This window comes from Electrona antarctica, assembly GCF_951216825.1.
Source record: "Electrona antarctica genome assembly, chromosome: 15".
NCBI classification, from domain to species: Eukaryota; Metazoa; Chordata; class Actinopteri; order Myctophiformes; family Myctophidae; genus Electrona; species Electrona antarctica.
This window is the reverse complement of record NC_136796.1, coordinates 14956857-14982705: the sequence shown is the minus strand read 5'-3', so window position 1 is coordinate 14982705 and position 25849 is coordinate 14956857. Positions and strand designations below refer to the sequence as shown.

Genomic DNA, 25849 nt, shown 5'->3' with positions numbered 1-25849 from the left:
TCATGATTTGAGGCTTTTGTTCAAAACGGGGCAATCTTGCAAACTGTGAAAGCCAATTAGGATGGAATATGAAATATCGGACAGATCCGACTTGAGCACATGACCATAGAGATACTGTGTAACAATTTGTGAGATTTTTGGACATAATCTGGAGGAGTAATATAAAAAAATGTGTTTTACAAAAGTCGGCCTCCTGGTGGCGCTATAAAAGGCAGATGCGGAAAATGCAGGTCAAAGGTTTGTCCTTGGCCTATTGGGAGTGTGCATGCAACATCGGTGCAGTTTTAGGTAAAACATGTGAAAAGCTGCCTCATGGTGGCGCTATAACAGGCCGTTCTGGAAAATGTGGGGCAGAGGTTCATCGTCAGCATCCAGGGAGTGTGTGTGCAAAGTTTGGCATCGACAGGGTTAGCGGTGCCGGAGATTAGCTGGTAACAGACGGACGGAAGGACGGACACAAGGACGGAGTGCAAAACATACTCTCTCCCCATGCCTTCGGCCTGGTGGAGACAACAGTGTAGATTGTTAAATGGTTCTTTGTCTCAACTCTTTTCAGACACTTATGGGCCTGTAACTCCAAGAGTTATGAGTGTGGAAGATTGGGGTCCCAGAGACAAAAATAGTAATAGTGGCCTAATGCAGTGGTTCCTTGGGGGGTGTTTGGGTTCCAAATGGACCCCGACCGGACCCTTTATAGTTCGAGCATATGGCTCTGAGTTCGAGGACCACTGGCCCATATCAAACTGGTGGTCGTTGAAGGAAAAGGGTTGAGGAGAAGAATCACAGACTGAGGCTGGGCGTGGTTTCAGAGCGCACAGCACAGGTACTCCATCCATCCCCCAGCAGGTGCGTCTATGACGTCACCGCCTAGTAACAAACGCCAGGAAGAAAGATTGACGAAGTTTGTCCTCATGACTGTACAGCAGCTCTGTTCATTACGATAGCTGGTTTAAAATCAATAGCCGGGTCGTAGATACTCGTTTTTCAGTTTTAAAGAACGGTTTGGTCAAGGTTTTTTGTACCTTTAGAAGTAGTTAAGTAACGACGGTGGAGGGAAGCTGACAAACATGGGGAAAAAGAAGGAGAACACTAGTTCGGAATCGGACTCCGAATACGGTGAGTTTTGACAACCGTTACCTGGGCAAACTGTCCCTCCAGTAATTGTTATAGGTTAATTAATTACACCGTCATCTCAAATGGTTCACTGGTAATTACGGGTATTTTGTCAAACGGTGAATTGGGCCAAATAGGCTTGTCATCATCACAGCATGTTTTTAATGCGACGAACCTTAATTTGGTGTGATCATTTGGAATTATTTAAATTGTGTGTATTTATTAAGTGATGGTTGTAGCTGTATCTGTCTTCATCTGTTGTTAAGATCTCGTCTCAGTAGGCCTACAAAAGATGGAATTTATTTTTCCCCATCCCATCTAATTTGTCAGCTAGCCAACCCATAGTAAACGGTAGCAGGCCAGTCAACACAGACTAATCTACACCGGTTTTCAAATATTAATATTTTTTTCGATTTTATTTTTTATTTTGTAAACTATTACAATCACAAACACTGAGGTAGGCTATATAATATATTCAACAGGTCTCCATGTCATAGAGGCCCATGGTTATTTTAATGTTGTTGTTTTGCATGAACTTGAAGCAGACACTGTGTGGCCAGGCCTTGGTGGCTGGTTGCTATTGTTTTTGCTGAACAAATCTACCTACATGAATTTGCATGTGCATGTAGTTCAGCACTCAGCAGAATGTGCCATGCATGGTCAGATCTCAGTCTTTGAGGATCCTAGTAGGCTGCAGGCTACTGTTTGCTTTCTGACATTGTTGTACTGGTTTGAGCCACAAGTCTATTGACTGTCTGGGAGTTTTCGGGAGGCACATGTCCTCACTCCTCCCCAGAGGTAAACAGCTTTACCATTGTATATGGAGAAGGGGGGTCCCACAAGCTTCAAGCACACTCTCGCAAGGATTCATTTAAAACGCCTTTATTACTAGACAGGGCTATACATTTAAAAATAATAATTATATAGCCATGTCTAGTAATAAAGGCTTTTTAAATAAATCCTTGCAAGAGTGTGCTTGAAGCTTTCCCTGGTGGGACCCCCCTTCTCCATATACAAGATGTTTTAAACTTCAAGCACCTCGTTATCACGGACCGGAGTCTTCATTTTTTGATATCTCAGCCTCTATTCTATGAATGAGCTATTCCATTGTCTTCTCAATACGTTGTAAATAAGAACAATGGGTTCAAAGACCACCACCAGTGTTTACATTTTTGACTTAGGTGAACTGTATTCAAAAGACCCACTTCATGAAAATGTCATTTCCACTTTGGCATAAACTTGTTTTCTAGGGAAGATGTTCCCCAAGGGGTTAATGCCCTGTTTCATATCTCAAAGAAAGAGAGCCTGGCGTTTTACATCCTTCGGAAATCTCCATCCACCTGTTCGTTCTCTCCATCTCTGAATATTTTACATACAGTTTGTTTGTCTGCATCTCTCTCTCTCTCTCTCTCTCTCTCTCTCTCTCTCTCTCTCTCTCTCTCTCTCTCTCTCTCTCTCTCTCTCTCTCTCTCTCAAAGGAGCTGTATTGGCATGAGAAAACATACTATACATTGCTGAAGTGGTCTCTCTCTCTTTCTCTCTCCCCCACTCCCACTCGCTTACTTTGGCTTAGTCTCTGAAGGACTATGTGTATAGGTAACCAATTAACAATGCTTGATCTGCAAAACCAAGTAATTAAACTGAGTAGACTATAAAGGCTTTTGACTTTTTTGTTTTAGAAGAGGGTGTGCCTACTCAAAATCATACCGTTCGCGTCACTCTTAGCTTACAGCATCCTTGAGGCTCAAGGAAACGTTTACTTTGTTTGAGATTTCGTAACCAGCCAGTAGCTAATGCACTCTCCCACAATGTGTAAACAACCATTGATTTTTATTTATTATAGAAAGTCGTTCATGCTTTTACGTCACTCATCTTCCTCCAAGGTCATGTTAAAACTTGCAGTTGTCACAGGTTTTCAGTGTTGGCCAATCTGAGCCATAAAATTGCTAAAACGCCTGGGGTTCAAAGTTTTATAGGGATAATTACCTCTGTCAGCCTATATGTGCAGACTACTAAAACCTTTCATTGTGGTTGGAAGAGGTCACACTGAGTCCGTTTCTTCAGACTCCAAACAGACCGGTAGTGCTGAAACCTGACCCTATCTTGGCATTGAGGCAGACAAACGGGTTCTAAAATGATGGGAAACATTCACATCTCACCTCCCTGGTTGGCTCAACTTTGCTGCGGTCAAAGACTGGATTGAAAAACGGCTGACCTAGATAAATTGTAATGCCTTCTATTCATGCAACAACAGCAGTAATGTTTGGTTTGTAACTCTAACACTGTCTATATTGAGACTCACTTTTCGAATCTGAAGTATCTAGCTGCTGAAATAAGGAATGCCCATTACATGTGTGAACAATTTGTAATAAAATAATGTGCTGGTTTGATTGAATAGTTTATTATGTAAAAACTGTTTTATACAGTCAGACACTTAGTCCAAAAGGGGATAGCACCAAATCCCTGCGGTCTTGTTTCCATTTAGGCCCTATGCAATCAATTCATATACATGACATGATGAAGAATAACAACACAATTCATTATCATCACAGGAAAAAACAACAAATCAATATCATCACAGGGAAAAATAAAACACTGTACAATTTACAATTACAATTTAGCGATTTACATTAAGCAAGAACAAAAAGCATGGCAGTACATTACATACATAAAAGTAGTTATTATGAACATGCGTAAGCTAAGAACGTAACCACCGTAGTCAGTCATAGACAGAATCTGGGACATATTGCCTTGTGTATAACCAGAGTCATATTGCATCCTATTTTAAACATTGCTCCAAATCGTCTTGTGTTTAGAAAGCCTAATGGACAAAAGCTATTCAGCTACCAATCCGGTACCAACCCCAGCATTAACCTCTATTCACAGTCTGTCTGGGTCATGTGGACACATTTCACATGGCTAGTCTTAGGGCCGATTCATACTCCTATTTTACCGCTGTAGTGCCAAAACTATTTCGGCTCGTCAGAAATTTTCAGTAGCACCGAAGAGCCGACTTTAGGACGGTAAACCCCCCCCCCCCCCCCCCCCCCCCCCCCCTTTTATTCGGCTGTATGAATCTCGCCTAAGAATTACAACTGGCATGTTGGTAACTTTTTCCTCTCCAGTGGCTGTGATGCAAAAAGCATATTCAACATTGAATATTTGTCCAACATAATCATACGTCTGTATTTTAGCCTTTTGTTAATGGTTATTTGTAGTGCTTGTAAGATCAAAACAAGAAGTAGGCCTATAGTCTCAGCATTTCAGCGGGAACTGTGTCACATTTCCTTCCCCGCAGGGCAATATAAAGGAAGGCAATTCATCTTGACTTTTACAAGTGGAATGTTTGGTTGTTTTACCTGTTGGGAACATGACTAGCAGGTTACTTAATAACGTGGTGCATTTCTCCATAATTACGAAACCACGACCGGTTTTGAATGCAGATCCATTCCAAAAGTTTTATGACTAATATCCCATCCAATGTGTACCCACTGCCTCAACTCTTATGTATATCATTCACTCTTTCCTATAGCCTATTGATTCCCATGAAGACATCACAGCAAAATGTAAATCTGAGAGTGTAAACATTACCCTTACGGCTCAGAGTTTTGCAGTGCACCAGGCATAAACCAATTATGTGATTATTACCTCACACCAAAAACACACCACCTCACCTCACACCACCTCACTGTAAAAAATAAAACGGTTCCTCGTTCCTGTCCCTTTTGCAAGAGACTGGTTTCTCTCTGTTCCAGGAAACAACTCCCAGACATTCAGTTCCTGTAATCTTCTTTTAAGATGCTGATTACAGGCAGCAGCACATGCCTTTACATGGTATAAAGGCCATATAAAAATGACGATTCATCATTCGTCATTTTTCTGCATCAGTTCCTCATCCACAAGCAGCCTGACATTTATTAACTCTGCAGCAGCATAACAAGGCTCCCACTCAATGCTTAGCAACAACTCAAGTTGTTCACACACACACACACACACACACACACACACACACAAACACACACACACACACACACACACACACACACACACACACACACACACACACACACACACACACTTACTTACTCTTAGAACCTTCAGTCCATGTAACCTGAAATCTAACCTCAATCCTCACCACTGCAAGGCTAAGCTTAACTCTTACCTTAATTATGGAGTTATAACTAATCCAAATGGACCATTACCAAACTTAACTTATAGACTGGATAAAATGTTTGAAAAAGGATTTTATGTCTGTTCACACACATTATCTTCCTATCTCACCTTTCACAGATTATGAAATTCCTTATTGTCCATATAATAAAAAACATTGCATGGATGCACCTGGGACGTATCCTCAGTGATGTATCCCAAGGTCATCAGGGTTTCGGGACTCTCGAACATCATACCCCTCACTCAGGCGACCCAGCCGGGGTGATCAAGTCCCGACTTACGTCCCAGTAGCTACCCTCAACCAGTCCCACTAGGGCAAAACCAGGGCCACACAATCTGTTGGAACTATAATATACATACTGCTCACTCGTGTGCCGTCTACATTCCGGCTGTCACCCGTCTCTCCGGTGGTCACTGGTCACCAGACTATACCTGGTTGTCACATAGTCTATTCCTATGAGTCACTATAAATAGAAGAACCGATAAGAAAAAACATCGTCCAAAAGACTTCTAAAGAATGTACACTGTCTGTAATCTATGTTAATGTGTAGACAAACAAGGTAGTTACAAAGAAGGATGATTGTTCTCCTCAGTATGTCAATAAAGGCTATTATTTAATTTGTGTGGTTATGTGACTGCCTGCTGAATATCAAGTAGGTTGACATTTACTTAGTTTCCATCTGTAATTAAGGCCCTATGTATTATCAGGAGACAGGAGCTAACTGTCGATGCCTTTTTATTCCCAGGTGAACCTGCGCAGTTTGACCCTACTTTCTACGGCCCCATACATAAAAGGTAATCCCTCTTTTGCTTCAGGCTGTATATCTGTTCCCTGCTTGCACATCTTTGAGTTATTGTATGGTCCCATTCCCAAACCCTAGCCTAGCTAGAAAAACTCTCTGTCCCAGTGTCTGTCTTTAGCCTTCTGCATTTGTCAAGTTCCTGTTCAGTGTTTACTGACTGAACCATACAGTATCTATCATAACCAGCAGTGTCGATTCATGTTACAATCAAAGCACTTTGTTTTCCTCTCTCTTTTCATCTCCAGAGGCTGCACTGACATCTTATGCTGCATTCTGTTCATGGCAGTTATTGCCGGCTACATTGTCGTGGGGGTTATAGGTAAGACCGCCGAGCCATAGTGATCCCAATCCAGACTCGTGTATTATGTTTTTGAGTGGTGCAACCACTCCAAGGAACGTCCCTTAGAGTATGTCCTCACCTATGTGACTATGAGTAGCAGTAGGGGCAAAAGTGGCGCTGTTGTGCCAGAAACAGAGAGAGCGAGATAGTGTTGCACTGTTGCCTGCTAATTACACACAGAGAGAGAGAGAGAGAGAGAGGCAGGGGGAGAGGGGAGTTGCACCACTCAGTTCACACAGGTGTGATTTTTCATTGATTTTAATTTGGTGACATAAAAAGAGAACAGAAAAACAAAAACACTAAACAACTTGACAAGACATCACCACAACAACACATAACTATTGTTATATATTGTTGATGCTTTGCTTTCATCCAGATTAATGCATGGTGACTAATCAGGTTGGGTCCTGTGCCTTGCGTATGGACGATCTGGCTCTGAGGGCATATTGGCAGGTGTAGGAATCTAATGTGTGACCAAAAATACAGGCTTAGAGAGCTACCTATGATCCTATGTATTAGGGTTAATCGTTTGCTTGTAGTCACTGAGGCCAGCAATGCAAACACACTTCCACATCTCCTGTTCATATGGGAAGTCATTCGGTAAAAAGTTCCCCATTGTTTCTGCCTCTGGGGGCACACCCACATCCCCCGGGTGCTTCTGTGTTTATGCCTACGAACAACAACATCACATGTTTAGGGCAGTGGTGTTGTCTGGAGAGATTACCTGTTCATCAGCTTGTCTCTTCTTTAACATCACAAGCCCCATGCAGCTGTACAGTACCACTGTATCAGCTGGAATGGAGATGACATTATGTAAATATAGCATTATCCCTGGTCTGTACAATCACTCTTTGAATGCTAGCCATAAAAGCACAACAACCCATAACTCCTTTCTTCTCTGTGGTAGTTCTTTAACTATTGATTTCTTCAAAGTTTAAAAATGAAGAGCCTGACAAGTTTGACAACTCTTGCTTTTTAACCGGTATATTAAAAAAAAGCGTGTAAAAATAAAGTCCTGATTCTTCACAGCACTCGGTGGAGCTACTTGTTTGCCATCAGAGAAACATAAAATGATGCTATGATTAGTAAATAAGGGTGTGGAAAGCTGGTCAGAGTATTGCGCTGTCATCAAACACACAACAACACAGAAAGCCCTTGCTCTTATCTAGAGTCAATAGAACAGCCTGATATGGAGTGAGGTCACAGGATATGGCCAGCAGTGTGTCTAATCTACAACTCGGAATGCTGTAAATGTGATCAGTAGCCATTTAACACATTATAAATCATATTGCTGACAATTATAAGATAGCAATAGTGGGTTTTATTGATTCTGTGTGCGTGTATACGTGCGTAGTATACAAATCATAATAATATACAATCAATGTAAAGGAATTTGTGTAACATTGGTACATGGACATAGCTATTACCAATTTACATGTATAGTTCAGGTTCCCACAAGGATGCATCACAGTACTTGCCACCTCTTGATTGATTGAAGATTATATTAACAGTTTGCAGAATGGGTACAGTTCAAGGAACGTACAGGTCAATACAAAATCTGCTAAGAGGATAAAACCAGAAGAAAGCACAGACTTGTTTACATAATGGTCCACCATTTTCAATTCATCAGAACATTTAAAGACATATAATACAAATATACACTTCTATGCAAGTACACGGTTAAAAACAATTGAAAACATGTACATTATAGAAATATGGGGGGGGGAGGACTTAAACTTTTTTACAGGGACCAGTTTCGAATTGCAGCCGCCCGTAAGTGGTCTTTGAGGGCAGTTTTGAAGAAATGTATCATTGGTTGAATTTAAAACATGCACTATGACCAAATGAAAATCAGCCTTTTTGTCTCTACCCCAGTTGATCTGTCTGGTTAATGTGTCTGTCTGTGTGTGTTTTCCATCAGCATGGCTCTATGGCGATCCCCGCCATGTTCTTTATCCTCGAAACTCGACCGGATTTTTCTGTGGCATTGGGGAAAATAAGTAAGTAAATATCAGTAAGGCCAGGCCCGGCCCTTCCTACAGGCAGAGCACGCAGCTGCCATGGGGGGAGGGGGCGCCAAAGAAAAAACTTCCCCAGTACCTCCCCAATAAGCAACAACGGCTATGGCAGTCAGCTCCGGCAACCGTAAACGGATCAGTGCTCGATACATAAACCTGCTTGCCGTCGCAGCCCTTTCTACTACGGCAGAACCCACACTTAACGTAGTGTCTACAACGCCATGTCATAACCATGTTTATTGAAATTATAGCTGTCATACATTTACACCGATTTCTCCATCACCTTTCTTATACTGTGTAATGTGCTGGCATGCTCTGAATGAAGAAATAACACTAATACCATATGTCATATTAACCATGTTTATTAAAACGGTTTTAGAATAACACAGATTGCTCCAGCACCTACCTCTTTCCACTGCTGATCATGTCCAGCGCATGTAAGAATTAAGCAATATCGGCAAGTTAGCTGACGCGCGATGGGGTGTTTATGTTTGACACATGCTGCATAGACGCGTCACCATGGGAACCAATGTCGCCGTCGCCGACGGCTGTTTACTTAACGATTTTGACAGCTACGGTGATTAGCCGCCGTACTTCCGCCTAGCGGAGCCGTCCTGAAAACAATCGTTGCTTAAAGTCCCTATTGTCTGCCCAGTGCCTCCCCAGTACCTCCCCAATGTCTGCCCAGGGCCTCCCTAGTGTCCCGCCAGTGCCCAGTGCCTGCCCAGTGTCCACCAGTGCCTCCCCAGTGTCCCCCCAGTGCCTCCCCAGTGTCCCCCCAGTGCCTCCCCAGTACCTCCCCAATGTCTGCCCAGGGCCTCCCTAGTGTCCCGCCAGTGCCCAGTGCCTGCCCAGTGTCCACCAGTGCCTCCCCAGTGTCCCCCATGCAGTGCCTCCCCAGTGTCCCCCAGTGCCTCCCCAATGTCCCCCCATTGCCTCCCCAGCGAAAAATCCTGCCTAGGGCGCCAGATTGCTCAGGACCGGACCTGAGTAAGGCTGCTATATTTATATTTATGTTGACTTTGTGGCCATAGCTGCTCAATTAATGTCAATTAGTAAGTTATGTAACATAGTTACTACTTACAATAGTACATATATTTCAGGTTCAGACAACGTAAATCACAATGTTCTCATATTATTCATATTAGAGGATATTCAAACAGTTTAAATCACAAAATAATAAATATGTGTTCTTTTATATGTGATCTTATAATATGTGATCTTATAAGAGGGAACCTCAGCCTACCAATGTGTACTAGTACTAACATAGATAGTACTGTATATTAGGTATTAGGTATGTATGTATTCAAACGATGTCAATCATCAAATCTTGTCATTTGTTATTCATATTGTACTTACAACTCAACATTTAATCATGAGATTGTATCCATGTGTCAACATTTAAAAATAAAAACAAGAATATAACCTCAGAATAAATGTTGAGCGCCATTTATACAATGAATGAGAACAAGGCATGATTTACATTTTATTATTTTAAAACGTGATATGTATGTATATGTATGTTACATATGGAGAGACTACTATTATGTCTAACGAGAACAGACTCCTCTCAATGTGTGACTCCAATGCTTTGATTATTTTCTCTCTCTCTCTCTCTCGCTCTCTCTCTCGCTCTCTCTCTCTCTCTTTCAGAGACAGACCCAATATATTTTACTACGACATTCTGAAATGTGCCACGTCTATCAATATAATGGCAGCTGCCCTTGATGGCTTTCAGTGCCCTACCACACAGGTACAGAAGCTGTTCTGATGATCTACTTTACAAAACTACTGGTCCATTTACATGTGTTTTAAATGATACTGTAGGCGATATTGTATTAGTCATCTGCGTTCAACACAGTCCTTTCATGTCAAAATTGCAGAGGCATTGTTTATAATATAAAATACATTTTAGTGATTTTTCTGGCCAACTTAGTGTTCATTGTCAATATTCACATGGTGGACATTTTGCTCTTACTTCATGGACAGGTAGTGGGGTTTGAAGTGTTAAGTAATCGTTTACTCTTTCATTATTCATTCATAGGTGTGTGTGGAAGAATGCCCTAATGACTTTTGGGCACTTAGACTGGATGCCTATTTTCCAGCAAGTGATCCTAAAATCTTTTTCAATAAAAGCCAAAGCCTATGTGTGCCCTCATTTGACCTTGCAACAACTACGTTGGTAAGTCTCAATCTGTCAGTACTGTACACTCATTCTGTCGTGTGTGTGCGTCTCATAAATGTGTTTACATTTGTATCACTGATTGAACTATGATTATTTCCCAGACTCCTTCAGAAATTGTGGATAAAGAGCTTTGTCCTTTCTTCCACACTCCAACTCAATCTGGTGAGTGGACCGGCTCATTCCATAGACTTGATTCATATCTTCTGAAGCATGTTATTGTTTGATAATGTCTGATATATAAAGAGATCAGTATTATTGTTAACACATGAGATCAGTAGTAACACATGGTATATTTCCACAAATGTACATTGAACCAACCTATATAAATGTTTTGTCCTTTTCTCTATTACACATGCAATATGAATAATGATCTGTGATGCAAAACAAATGTCAGAAAGAAATGACAAAGTCTAGTCTAACCTGTTTCACTGTATTCAGTGCTAGGAAGATGTTTACCGGATATATTCAAGCTGGATACTATCCCTGACTACTTCGTTGGAACTCAGGTTCCAGGCTTGCCCTCCAGCCTAAATGACACAGTGAATATCATTAAAAATGGAACTGGGTAGGATATATATAAAGTGTTTTTTGTTTGTTTGTTTCTTTACATGATTCGTGTAAAGTCTTTACAAGTCTAATTCTACAATAGTTGAAATCATGTAATGAAAGGTCTTCCACATATCCACATTGGAAAATTGAAAACTGTGTTTACAAACGTAATGTGAAATACCCTTCCCAAGCTGATGTGTTCGCATGCCTGCTCATGCATACTTGCATATAAGCATACACACACACACACACACACGCTTCAATGACCTTTTTGTCTTTCTCATTGCCAGCTCAGGGTCTGCGACAGCGTGAGTTTCTGTACTGACCGCAACCGTCTTTTGGCTATTTGTAGATGTAGTTCTTCTGTGCTACTCTAGTTGATCTATTGTAGACATACGTAGTTGCTTAATTATACTTTGTCGTTAGGCTTTAGATGTTTTTTGGGGTAGCAGACTTAGTGCATTGGTTGGGTGTTGCTGTCTTGCATAGGAAAAAAACAAGCATCGGGATGACATCCCTTTCCCCAACACACACACACACACACACACACACACACACATACACACACACACACACACACACACACACACACACACACACACACACTTACTTTAATAATTTCAGCTTAACCTAGTGTCTAATTGTTCTTGTAGTTTTAGTCTGGTACATTATGCCTGTTTATTTTGTTGCTGTCGGGAGGAAACCACCTAACACCATTTTTGAGGTTTTTGATTTTTTTTCCCCCGTTTCTTTTTCGTTTTTGCATAAATCAGTGCTATTCAACACGCTTTACTTCTGTGTGTTGGTTAAAAAGATATTGAACCAATGGAAAGCCAATGGACCCTCAATCTGAGTAAAACAGCTAAATCCACCCCCTCTCCCCCTCTCATGCAAGTAATTGACAATATATAAAGTCACAATATCAACTATGATGAGGCAGTATTGCTTTTATTTTAAAATATAAGGTTTTCTTCTTTCCCTGAAAAAATATATTTTTCATTTTCTGAAAAATTAACCTTTTGGAGTTGGGTGCATGGTTTCTTCCCGACAGCGTGTGTGTGTGTGCATGTGCTAACATCCTTCCCCTCCCTTTGTCTCTGGCAGGGACATTGTCAATGGCTTCAATGCTCGAGAGGTCGGTGTCCGAATCTTTGAGGACTTTGCGTCATCATGGCCCTGGATCCTCCTGTGAGTACCCTACCCTGCATCGCTGTGCTCCAGACTGCCTCCTGTAGGCCACTTTACAGAATTACAGTATATCTATGCACAGAAGATGCATACGCTTCGTGAGCATTATTTATTTTCAGTAATGTTTTTTTATTTTAAGCATTCCCAGTTTTAGTTGCTCTTAAGATAGAATTTTTTTACCGAAATCTGATGTTGTACAACTGGTTGTACCACAACCAGTGGTAGAGGCGAGAAAAATTAAAAACTCCACCCAGAAAGCATCATAGCTGGAATTTTCCTTTAAATGTGAAGTGTAGTTATTAACATAACTGAGGTGTTTTCCGTGATGGTATTATGCTTAGGTCTAGATATGATATTCAGTGAATGTAGGATCAAACTTTATGTATTTAATTTAATGTCTTCTTCCTCACTATAGATTCAATTATCAGTGTTTAATGCTCTCCTCTTCCAGTGGTCTGTTAATAGCCATGGTGGTCAGCATGCTGTTCCTGTTGCTGTTACGGTTCACAGCTCCAGTCATGGTGTGGTTGCTGATCGTAGGAGTGCTGGCAGCAGGGGCCTACGGTAAAACCATCCACTGAGCAAAGTGTATTACACTCTTGGGGCTCCAGTTTGAGGGCGATATGTGTTAATTTCTATCTGCAGCACCATTGATGAGTTTGCAAATTTTACACATTGGAACCAGTACAGTTGGCACTAAAGTACAGGGTCGGATTTACCACTTGGCTAGGGTGGGCTGGGGACCAATTTATTTTATTTCTTTTAATGATGAAATTGTAAAGCATTGCAATCCAATTCAAGTGTGCTCCCCCCAGAATATTTCGGCCAAAATGAATGCCTGCGCCGCTTGCGGCGTGGCCGTAAGGGCCTCAAAAGTTACTCTAGCCCAGGGGCCTCAACTTCTATAACTCTGGCACTGCTAAAGTATATTAAAAAGGTGTGCCAATTGAAAAAGTACAATGTACCACAACAGCTCTAGTGGTTCTACCTGGTTCTCCAAATTAAAGGGAAGTAAAGAGAAACCTGTTTTGTTGACAGTCAAATGCATCAGTTAGTAGAGATACATTAACACAGAGGATTTACACCAGGCAGTGGCTTTTATAACAATACTCTTATGCTAAATTGCTGGTTAAACAAACAAAATATATATTTTTATATAATGGAGTATTGTTTAATTGCGCAACATCGCTTGTTGACGGCCACCGTCGCCATTTTACATAATCCGTAAACACAATGTTCCATTTGAAAAATGTCTATGCAGTAACACAAACGAACTACAATTCAAATTTGATAAATGTATTTTATTCTCTGCTCAGCAGTGTGACTACACAGTAAAGCATCAGTTAATTTAATCACAATGGACCCATTTGATTCCCTTTGTATTAATAATAGCTTGAATTTATATAGCGCATTTCATGAACCCATGGACGCTTTACAAAATGAACAACCAACAAACAGACAAAACACAAAACAACAAACAAAGCCATAAACCTGACAGAATATGTGTATTTTCAAGGCAGCCTTAAAAGAGTCCAGTGTTAATCCAGTCCAGTTTACAGTTTTCAGTGTGTAGTTTCACTTGTGTAGAGAAAATCCAGTCTCAATTATATTACTTTTGTTTATACAGTACAGTGAGATTATTATACTGTATAATAGAGTATATATGTCACCTGATAGTTAATGGCTGCATTGTGTATTTTGACTGTTAATGAAATGGTAGACGATAATTTGTCCTTTGTGGCTTGAGTAAATATTGTTATTAGCCTGTGGGTGTTTCTTTGTGTTTAGGAATATGGCACTGCTACTGGGAATACGATAACTACAAGACAGCCTCTGCCACCATTACGGATGTTGGCTTCACAACCAACCTTAATGTTTACCTGCAGGTCCAAGAAACCTGGCTGGCCTTTTGTGAGTCACACAATATTTAACTATTTAACGGTATTAGGGTTCCAAAGCACAATACTGTAATTTATGAGTTGCTTAAATATCAGAAAATACAACCATGCATACTTTACCTTTTATATTTTAAAATCTCCTATTTTACTATAGGATCTATGTAAGCTTGTCCAGGTCTATGGCCTGCACAAGACCAGGGTAACGTACAAAATGTATTTTTTGAATAAAAGCAGTATTTGTTGATGTGCCCACACCTGAGCACATTTTAGAGAAAGACAATCAAATGCACACATTGATTGTAACCAAACTCCATTAATTAAACCCTGTTTAATAATCTTTTTCCACAGATGCCATTTTTACATAGAATAGTCATATAATCAGTTATACTAATTAAGATCATGTTCAATTCAGGTCAAACAGAGTCAAGATGCTGCTATTTTTTAATGGTTCACTGGAAAGTCTCTGCTACACTAAATGGAACGGAACTTAAATAGTAGCATAACTAACGTCCATGTTTTGTAAAAGGCCACTTAGTGGTTTGCACAGATTGAGAACCACTGGGTTTTATGTTCGCTCTGCCATCCAGTGATAGTCATATCTATTATGTTGTTCTCTATGTCCCTCTACCATCCAGTGATAATCATATCTATTATGTTGTTCTCTATGTCCCTCTGCCATCCAGTGATAATCATATCTGTGGCGGAAGCAATAATACTGCTGACCATCATCTTCTTGCGGACCAGACTCCTCATCGCCATCGCCCTCATCAAGGAGGCCAGCAAGTGAGAACTCACGCACTAAAAATACAGACTTAGATATGGTGTTAATTTATTTTACAAATCAGTAGATTCATTAGATAATTCCTTAGAATTGCAACTGCTTTGTTGTATTGTCATATAATTGTTTAGCACAGTATATGTGTCTATTCGTTATTATTGTAATTTACAGTACATAACCTTATTTAAACGGATATTATATTGATATGAACTGCCCTGCATGAAACATGCTGTTATCGGCCCATTGGAATGTAACGGTCCCGCTTTCTGCAAGTTGAGCTCTTTTCTTTGAACCTGATTTCATTCCATTCGGTCAGCTTGCAAGCTTCTTTTTATACATTTGTAGGAATGGAAGTTTATCAGTCCAGTACATGACTTTGTGATCTGCGTGTCTTCTACAGGGCCATAAGTCACATGATGAGCAGTCTCGTATACCCTCTGATTACCTTTGTACTCGTGGTGGTGTGTGTGGCTTACTGGGGCATCGTTGCTTTGTATCCTTTCACTTATGATGAAAAAAAACTATTTCTAAACAAATTAATTGTATTGGCATTATTCAGTAGGCCGTCAGGATTTTTATAATTGACTAAATCGATTAGACTGATTAACGACTTAAGCTTTATTTTATACTTTGTTGCACACAAATGGAAAAATAGCCACCTGGTCTGCTATTGTGGCTGTATAAAAAATGTAAACAAAATTATTATTAAATAAAGATTATACTCAATCGAATATTATATTACATTGAATTGTTTGAATAACTATTGCACACCAATTTCACAATTTCTGTTTCCCCTATTTGTTGGTGTTGGCAATCAGTTGTGTTGGCATTACCACTCACCAAGCACTTCTTCTGCACAGCACAACGATATCAGTACTTCACTTAACAGGGTGTGTGTAGATATCTGGCCACGTCGGGGAACCCAACGTATAAAGTGGTGGCTCTCAACGACACACAAGAAGGCTGTGACCGTATCAATGGCACTGAGAACTGCGACCCTTTGGTGAGTGGACAAGCAGAATATAATTAATGTGGGCCTAGTGTGACTGAGCAGTCAATGGTAAATGGTGCATTTATATAGCGCCTTTATCCAAGGCACTTTACATAGGTTGTGCATCACATTCACCCATTCACACACACATTCATACACAGATGGCGGCGGAAACCATGCAAGGCACCAACCAGCACATCAGGAGCAATTTGGGGTTCAATGTCTTGCTCAAGGACACTTACTTACTTATGCCTATCGCTCCTTTTCATGGAGCATAGGCCGTTGACTACAGTTCGCCAGAGTCCTCTATCCTGGGCCTTCTTTTCCAGCTGTTTCCATGTCAGTCCACACTGCTTGATGTCAGTCTCAAGGTCCCTGCGCCAGGTGTTCTTCGGCCTCCCTCTCTTTCTTGTGCCTTGCGGGTTCCATCTAAGAGCTTGTCTTGTGATGCTGGTATTGGGCTTCCGAAGTGTGTGGCCGATCCATCCCCACCTTCTCTTAATCTCCTCTTCCACTGGCGGTAGACTCGCTCTCTGCCAGAGGTCATTATTGCTGATGGTGTCTGGCCAGCGGATGCTCAGAATTCTCCTCAGGCAGCTGTTGATGAAAGTTTGCACCTTCATCGTTGTTGCCTTTGTTGTCCTCCACGTCTCTGATCCGTACAATAGTACTGGCTTGACGTGGCTGATTTGTTTGAGCTCCAAATGGTCTTGAGTTGGATGAATGCGGCTCTTGCCTTGCCGATTCTGGCTCTGACGTCTGCATCCGTGCCGCCCTGACTGTCTATGACACTGCCGCAGCCTAAGTATGTGAAGGCTTTTACTTCCTCAAGTGCTGTTCCCTCTAGTGTCACTGGATCTCTGTGTGTTTTGTTGACCTTGAGGACTTTTGTCTTTCCTTTATGGATGGTGAGGCCAATTTGTGATGAGGTGTCTGCCAGCACTCTTGTCTTCTCTTGCATCTGCTTTTGAGTATGTGAGAGCAGAGCGATGTCGTCTAGAGCGAAGTCTAGGTCATCGAGCTGTGATGTCATTGTCCACTGGATCCCGTTTCTCCTTCGAGTGAGCTGACCTCCATGGATGACTCTGCATGTCATCCCTTCGTAGGAGTTCCTTATCAGGTTGACCAGTTTTTCTGGGATGCCATAGTGTCTGAGCAGTTTCCAGAGGGTGTCTCTGTCAAGACTAGCTCAAGGACACTTCGACACTAACTCTGGGGTTCGAACTGGCAACCTTGCGGTGACCATCCGGTCACTCTACCCCTGAGTCACTGCCGCCCCCAAATGGCAATACTGCCGTGAATACAATCATTTGTCTGTTCACAGCTTCAGCAATGTACAATATTATACATAAACATAAAACATTCGCCATTTTGCATTTATTCTAATTTTTGTAATTTTGTACAAAGTAATTGAAATGTTACTGAACACACTATTATTGATCAATGCGTCGCTTTACAACACATTGTGAGCTTGTAGATCGCCTATTTTGACGCCAATACTTTTGCACTTTTACTCCAGTACATTTTAAATTACGGACTTTTACTTTAGTAATCATATATTGCTTTATTGATACTTTTACTTTGAGTACTTTTTCCACTATTCAGGGCTTCAACAACACGGAGTATCCCGGCTGCCCGTCGGCCCGCTGTGTCTTCATCAAGTACAACAACGAGGGTCTCATTCAGAGGAACCTCTTCAACCTGCAGATCTACAACGTGGTGGCTTTCCTCTGGTGTGTCAACTTTGTCATCGCCCTGGGACAGTGCACCCTGGCTGGGGCCTTCGCGTCCTACTACTGGGCCTTCAGCAAGCCTGGCGACATCCCTTTCTTCCCCGTGTCGGCGGCCTTCATACGTACACTGAGGTAAGGCGATGAGCCTCCGTTAAACCTTGTCATTGTCACAGGTCCCGAGGCGTTCCAGGGCCAGTTTAGAGATATAATCCTGACTACGACTACGGATAAGCGGTTGAAGATGGATGGATGGATTGTCACCAAATTTGTAGCGACGCGCCTCTACACTGTTATTGGTTAACGAAATAAAAGTTGACTCCCACTCCCGATGCGAGATTATCCAATGAATTTCCCCAGGCTTTTCTTTTTGAGCCGAATGCGAATGAAATCAAAACGCTGGGTCACAGGTTAAGGAGTTCCAGTGCCTAAAGATAATGGTGTTTGATCCATGTGGCGGTCAGTATTTCCTTCTTGGCTGCTCCTGAAGGCGCATGCATGAGTGCAGAATATGTTGAACCACAAATTCCTAATTACACCATATGTGATATGATACTTGGGCGAGCTCTACTATTTTATGTGCGACGTGTATTACATAATGTATGTAAATTATGATCCGATCAAAAGGCCATGTCTAGAATACACTGTCTGTGGGGCGGACCCAGAGTGTGGGTCCATTTTTACATTGGCACTTGGATTCAAATATTAGTGATTGAAACCATATAGAATTCTAGAAATGGCAGTATGTGCTGCCTAGTTTTTCTGTCATGTGGATATGCTGTTTTTAATGGATTGGTGATGTTTCATATACTGACTGCTAGAGGGCGTACTTGAACACACGGTCGTGTTGTGTAGGCTACTATCTATCTACATACAATAACATTCACCTTTGATCTCAAATAATGTTATCATCTCATAATATCATTGATTCTTTATAAATGTGACAGATGGAATTTTAATTATAATGAACTGATTCATTTGAAGGTTTCATTATTATTGGTTTATTACCCACGTGCTTGCATCTGGAAATTCCTTTCTAACCCTGAAAGAGCATTAATTTATCGTCACAGCTTCAAAGGTATCCTTGACAATTCAAGTACTCTTGAGATTTGCAAACAATTCACTCTGCTCTGCTCTTTATTTTGATGGCCATCTCTGTGTTTCAGGTACCATGTGGGCTCCTTGGCGTTTGGCGCTCTGATTCTCACCTTGGTGCAGGTCATCAGAATCATTCTGGAGTACATTGACCACAAAACCAGAGGTAAGGCTGGAACGCACACAAACGTCTCTCATTAGTCATTTCATTCCCTGGGTCTTGCGCCTGTGCTTGCTCATTTTAATTAACGCCATTTGATAAGTCGTGGTCTCAAACAAATGAAGTATAATCTTTTCCCTTCCCCTCCCCAGCTGCTCAGAATCCCTGTGCTCGGTTTCTTATGTGCTGTCTAAAGTGCTGCTTCTGGTGTCTGGAGAAATTCATCAAGTTCCTCAACAGGAATGCATACATTATGGTCAGTAACCGTGCAATGTTGTGTTTGTTCTCCACAAGAGAGTCTTATATACCTACTGAAGTGTGTTAGAGAGTAAGGCACTGGCTAACCTGGCATTCATTGCATCCAATCGAAGGACAAAAATGCTAACAAGGCTGAAGCCTTGTTGGCCTTCACCAGAGCATGCTGTGATGATGACAACAAGGCTCAACTATTAGCATTTAATAAATTGGTGAAGTTGTGGCACTGTACCCATTTTTTTTTTTTTTTTGTGCTACCATACATCCTTGGCCACCACAGAAGTGTCTCATTCTAGGAAGGCGTGTCCAATCCCTCCATTACGATATCAATTATATGTTAGTAATAGATACAAATGCAGTCTCTGTCAGTCATGTAGGCTCTGGCTTCTTCTTAAGCTGTTTTTTCTGGATAGACAAAATAATATTACTGCCTGCATGACTTGTAAACGTGCACATGTCTAATAATACGAAAGGCACAGTCATCATACACAGTAGAGAAAGGTATTTCTTTTACATTATGTAAGTTTGATCATTGAGCATTGAATGGTTTCTGCCACTGTAAAATCTTACTTGGTATGAGCAGGTATTCTGTTTTAATTTCACAAAAACATGTTGATCTCCCGTTCCTGACAGATCGCCATATATGGGAAGAACTTCTGTGTCTCGGCCAAAAATGCTTTCAAGCTCCTCATGAGGAATATAATCAGGTTAGTTGCTGAAGTCACATGACATGTGGCATGTCAAAGGCCTTGTACAGCGTTTGTTTTCTATACTGAACTTTGATGCTAGTTTACCTGTAAATGTTACTGACACATCCATAACAATGTATACTATATTATAGCGACCCCGCAAAAGAGTCGTCCGTAACTTGCCATTATGTTACCTGCCGGTCTGCCGAGCTGGAGACCGGCGGGGTTTCGATTTCAGCTTGGTGCGTGAAATGTTACTATATGGTTGTGTGACTGGAACCAAGGCTTGGTAGCCGGGGACATGTTTCCATGACATGCTGTGTGTCTTCCCACAGAGTGGTGGTGCTAGATAAAGTGACTGACCTGCTGCTGTTCTTTGGGAAGCTGCTGGTGGTTGGAGGAATAGGTAAGAGAGGATGAAAAAGGCTATTCTTATGATTTAAAGTTGAGTTCAGATCTTTATTGAATTTGTTTTGTAGCATGACTTAAACACAAATCACAGTATGTCTAACTCTGAATAGTATACAGGATAAATTCAGTTCAGCAGATGGCCAGCTATATAAATGTCATTAAACACACCTTGTTGTTTAAAAAAAAGAAGGAAAAAATAGAGTAAAAAGCCAAGCTTGTGAGCTTGTAGATCTGCTATTTTAGAATATTTGCGAATGTTTTGGAAAAAGTGTTTTTAAGTTAATTTGGATCAACTTCAATGAGCAAATCTTTGCTTTTCAGGTGTCTTGTCCTTCTTTTTCTTCTCTGGCCGAATACCGCTGCCGGGCCACACCTTCCGTACAGAAGTACTCAACTACTACTGGATGCCAATCATTGTAAGAAGCTGACTGATTCAAATAGTTTAATGGAAATATGTTGCCATCAGATCATTTATTTTCTTTGTCAGAGCCACAGTTATGTTACATTTAGATTATCAGCTGGACATTTCTTGTTGGCCAAAGTCTTACAGTGGCCGGCATAACAGCCCTAGACTCTGGTGTTGAGTGCTTGCAACCATCTATTATTTTCTTACTGATTATTCTATCAAAAAATGCTTTGATTCATATTTTTAATATATATATCAACATATCATTGTGAAATATAATCAACTAAATCGATTAGACCAATATTAACAACAGCCCTCTTTTATACTGTTTCCTGTACAGTGATGTCACGTCATGGTGTGATGGGTTGTGAGCTTCTTCTTCTTTTTTTACATTTCAACCCCACCCCACCACCCCAAAACGTATAATTTTAATTATTTTTCTGCCTTTATTGATAGATGCACAGTAGGTTGACAGGAAATGGGGAGAGAGATGGTTGGGGGGGGGGGGGGGGGGGGGTGACGCAGCGACGGTCATTGGGATTGGGAGTCGAACCCGCAACACGCTGTCGGTCTGGATTACCAGCCTAGGTGCCCGGACGGCTACGCCAGCCACCCACGCCTTTCATTTTAATTCCGATCGATTTATCACATACCCATACCCTTATTTCTGTCGGGAATCATTCACATCAAGTTCACCATTTATTGCATAATGGAGATGGCAGTCTGTAAATTATTTTATGTTCTGGTTCTACTCCGGTATAGCTTCAGCGGTTAATTCTACCATACCATCCGCATTAACCATGTTTGACACAGTTTCCACGTCGAGGTCACTCGAGGTGATAATTCAGCGCACAGAGGCACTTGTTTGGTCATTAGCTGTAGTAGCTGTTACTTACTTACGAATCACTCCCCTCACCCAGGGCAAATAAAGGCTGGGTAAGTGATGAGAGGTTTTATTTATGTTGAGAGGACGGCTTTAGAGATCAAATCTGTTACTCTAGACTACATAATATGTATGTCTCATTATAAGAGGGCGTGTCAGTACTGTATGATGTTTGGACAAACTCCTGGATGCAGCGCACAAAAGGAATTATATATAAATAAACCTTTAATTTCTCTAACCTCGCGTCACCAGCCTTTCCACCTTGGAGGAAAGCCTGGCCTGTGTTACTACATCGCCTTGTGATAGTCTAGGCGGGGTTTAGACCAGATTAATCTGGTTTGGGGGTTCCAGCTTTTTCGCCTTTGCTTTGTTATGGTTTAAACTCGTAGCGACTATTGGGTAGGCCCTAAAATTATGATGCCCTTGATCACTGGGAATTTTGGGTAATACGGATGCTCCTGTCAGGGATTCCTGTCTGATGACTACAAACCAGTGACTAGAACATGACGTAAGATATCATCTGCTCCCGACTGGATCACCCAAAAAGGAATGCTTCCCAGGTTATAATTTCCCAAATAATATAATGTCTTACTTTGTTTGGTTTCTGTCTTGTTACGTGTTCCTCCAGACGGTGGTGGTTGGAGCATACCTCATTGCTCATGGTTTCTTCAGTGTGTACAACATGGCTGTCGATACACTCTTCCTCTGCTTCCGTGAGTATTTATACTGTACCATATCTCTGACAATCTTTCTGCCATTATCTGACACATTCACATTCACTCTGACACAATACATACATACTGTACATTTCTATATTATCTTACTATCACCAGACCGGAAGTCGGAGATTATGTTTTCACATGTGCGTGTGTGCGTGCGTGCGTGTACGTGTGTGCGTCCATGTATGGAATTGATCTTGGCCCCTCTTGACCAATTGGTGTCAAGCTGTGCACATATTCTCAGTAGGCCAAGGAAGAACCTCCATTACATATGAGACCTATAATTCTTGACCTGTACACCTCCATTACATTTTGACCTATAGTTCTTGACCCGTACAATCAAAAAATGTCTTGGTCATGAGACACAACTCCCCATATACTGTAGGCCAGACCCATTTAGATTGTCTTCCACACACACACTTTCTGGATTGATGTCATGAACATATTCATTCATATTCCATTCTAATTGGCTCTGATTCCCTTAATAACGTTTGCGGGAGGGACCCATATGATCATTTAAAAAAAGATATAAGACAAAGATCATGAACACAGCGTCCAGGACTTCTAAAAAACACAGAGCAAAAAGTTATTTTTACCACCAAATTGAAAAACACCATCCGACACGAGTCACACGACGCACATTATGCACTCATTCAGTGTCGGCCTGTTTGTCAGCTTGTAGGTCCACTCACATTAAATGTATACACTTACACACACATCTCTCCTACAGTGGAGGACTTGGAACGCAATGATGGATCACAACAGAAGCCATACTACATGTCCAAGAGCCTGATGAAGATTCTCAACAAATCCAACAAGGCACCAAAAAAGGCTAAATCAAAAGACTAAGTAGTTCAAAACTCCTTAGTAATCTATGACTGTACTGTACATACCGGTATACAGTACATACTTTACACTGTTGGGTGGAAACCTTCTACATATCTCCAAAATCGTTACTTTTCAGGGAAAAAAAGGAAAAAAAAGGGATAAGGAAAAAATGTGTTCAGTCACAAGCTCTTAATGTTTGATTAGACAGACTTTCACTTTATTTTATTTTTTCTAATAGCGAAAATACAGATCTGTAAGATCAAAACACTTTTGCATGACACTCTTGTATGACAAAGTAGGGTATTCATTTACAGAAAAAAAAGAAGAAACGAATATGGAGATACAAGGTTTGTTCCCAACAGCAGCGATACTGTATGATCTCGGTGTCATGACACCCATTCTACACCTAGCAGAGGTGGCATGCGGAAACACGGTATCACACTTTGATATCATTATCTGCAAATATCACCAAAGTTTACACACTTCACAGTTTCTGCACTTTTATTGAACTTTGGATTGAATGTGTGTGAGCGTGTAAATGATTGTATAATGCGAGGTTTTTGAGCTTGAGCCACTGAAGAATGTGAAGTGTTGCTACAGTAGGTATCCTTCATATATATATTTTTTATTGACCATAGAATGATTTGATTTAATATTCCTGCTGTGTTGGCCAAAGCAATACTTTTATTACATTTTAAAGAAATTATGTTTGTGTCAGGAAAAAGCCGAACCGCTCTCATATAATAAAACTTGAACATGTCATGTTCATGCCAAACCTCAGTGAGAGTCAAAATATTAAAAAACTTATCAAAGCAACTTGAGTTCTTTAAAGTTGCCATTTTATCCTGAGTTGAGGTGATGTGAACAAAAAAAACACTTTAACTGAACACCCAGTAATGGCTATCACATTCTAGGTATAGAGGGTATGCGCATGCTTAAAGTGAATGGCACATCGAGTGGCAAAGCAACATGCAAAGTGAGTTTAACATTGTTTAACGTTGTTTAATGCAATCAGATAGGACCTTTATGTTTGGATGTATGGGCTGTCAAGGCCAGAAAGTAGTTTTTTGCCACTCAGTAGGCTTTCCTGCATAACTTCCGGGTTTGATGATGATGTCACGCGCATACCCTCTATTGATGCTTAGACTATTTGACTATTTGTGTAGTGATTTATATTTTTTGTTTGTAATTCAAGTTTGTTTTATAACTGCAAAATATTTTGATTAACACAATTCATTACATATTTATTAAAATAATAAAATTGTAAATATGTCTGTGGAGGTCCGTGTCCTTTTCAACAAATATCAGTTTGTTGACAGACTCATTATTCCGACTCACGCATTACTAACCCTATCCCTAATCGCACGCAAAGCCACGTAGTCGGAGTAATGGGATATCGGAGTTATGGGCAGTCCCCGACATCAGTGGCCTGCTGCCTGTTGAGATCCATACTGTGTACATACCGTACATGCAAGAAATGCATTATTTTCTCTTCAGTTTCTTGTTTGTCTGTAGTCCCTGTACATCTAAGCTGAGTTGATAACGTCATCAACTGATATTGGATTTAAACAGTCACATTGCCTCAGCAGATCCACCATAATTGTCTCCACCAGGCCGAAGGCATGGGGAGAGAGTATGTTTTGCACTCCGTCCGTGTGTGTGTGTGTGTCCGTCCTTCCGTCCGTCTGTGAACAGCTAATCTCCGGCACCGTTAACCTGGTCGATGCCAAACTTTGCACACACATGCACACACTATGGTCATGGCTCAAGTCGGATCTGTCCGATATTTCATATTCCATCCTAATTGGCTATAATTGGCTTTCACAGTTTGCAAGATTGCCCCGTTTTGAACAAAAGCCTCAAATCATGAACGCAGCATGCAATTTACGTGAAATCTTTCACACATTTTCTTACTAGGCTGAGGAATATATCCCACCCTTTTCACATTGGCCTGTTATAGCGCCACCAACAGGTAGATTTTTGCAAAACACATTTTTGGAACAAAATGCCTCAAATCATCCAATTGCCATCAAAGGTGTATGAAGAAATGGCACCCTTTTCACATTGGCCTATTATAGCGCCACCAGGAGGCCACAACCTGACCTGCCCTGGTGGAGACCTGTGCCCCGAGGGGCACTTTTTCTAGTTCTAGTTGATATCCGGCTTCTTCCACATTAAATTGTCACTGCACAGAACATGCACTTCAAGCCTAAAACTAGTGAAGTATGGAATAATGAACATGTGATGTTTCCTCTGTACAAGGTCACATCACAGCATGCATGTGTCTAGCAGCCACGTGCATTTTGTCTGAGGAGACGACAGGTTTGAGGAATGTGGAGGAATGACTCAAGTGAGGTAAAGTTGGTAGAAGAGAGTATTGTCAAGTCTCCTGTGCTGTAAGTAAATGAGCAACTGAAAATGTACAGTAAATTCTCATCATACAGTACTTTACACCACAATCCACACAGCACTGTTAACATGCATTGTCAATATATTACGTTTTAAGGACCCCAGTTTGAAGAAGCATTAGGCTATGGACACCCATTTGAAAGGTTCTCTCTTTAACTAGACTGTATGACGGCTACGTCAGCTGCCTCCTTAGGGTTTAGGTTCTTATTAGTGATGCACCGATGTATAGGT

At 41.1% G+C, this 25849-nt stretch overlaps 1 protein-coding gene across 1 annotated transcript; it reads left to right on the top strand.

Moving 5' to 3' along the window:
• The first annotated feature begins 798 nt into the window (after window positions 1–798).
• Window positions 799–24481, top strand: slc44a4 (solute carrier family 44 member 4). The gene is made up of 22 exons (XM_079522738.1): window positions 799–1116; window positions 6030–6078; window positions 6332–6405; window positions 8348–8426; window positions 10098–10197; window positions 10489–10626; window positions 10731–10791; window positions 11068–11194; window positions 12283–12366; window positions 12818–12930; window positions 14155–14277; window positions 14948–15047; window positions 15443–15535; window positions 15943–16045; window positions 17639–17898; window positions 18930–19024; window positions 19171–19274; window positions 19907–19980; window positions 20298–20368; window positions 20695–20789; window positions 22291–22375; window positions 23112–24481. Exons 1-22 carry the CDS (start codon window positions 1068–1070, stop codon window positions 23228–23230), a joined length of 2196 nt encoding a protein of 731 aa, XP_079378864.1. The 5' UTR covers window positions 799–1067; the 3' UTR covers window positions 23231–24481.
• The last annotated feature ends 1368 nt before the right edge of the window (window positions 24482–25849 follow it).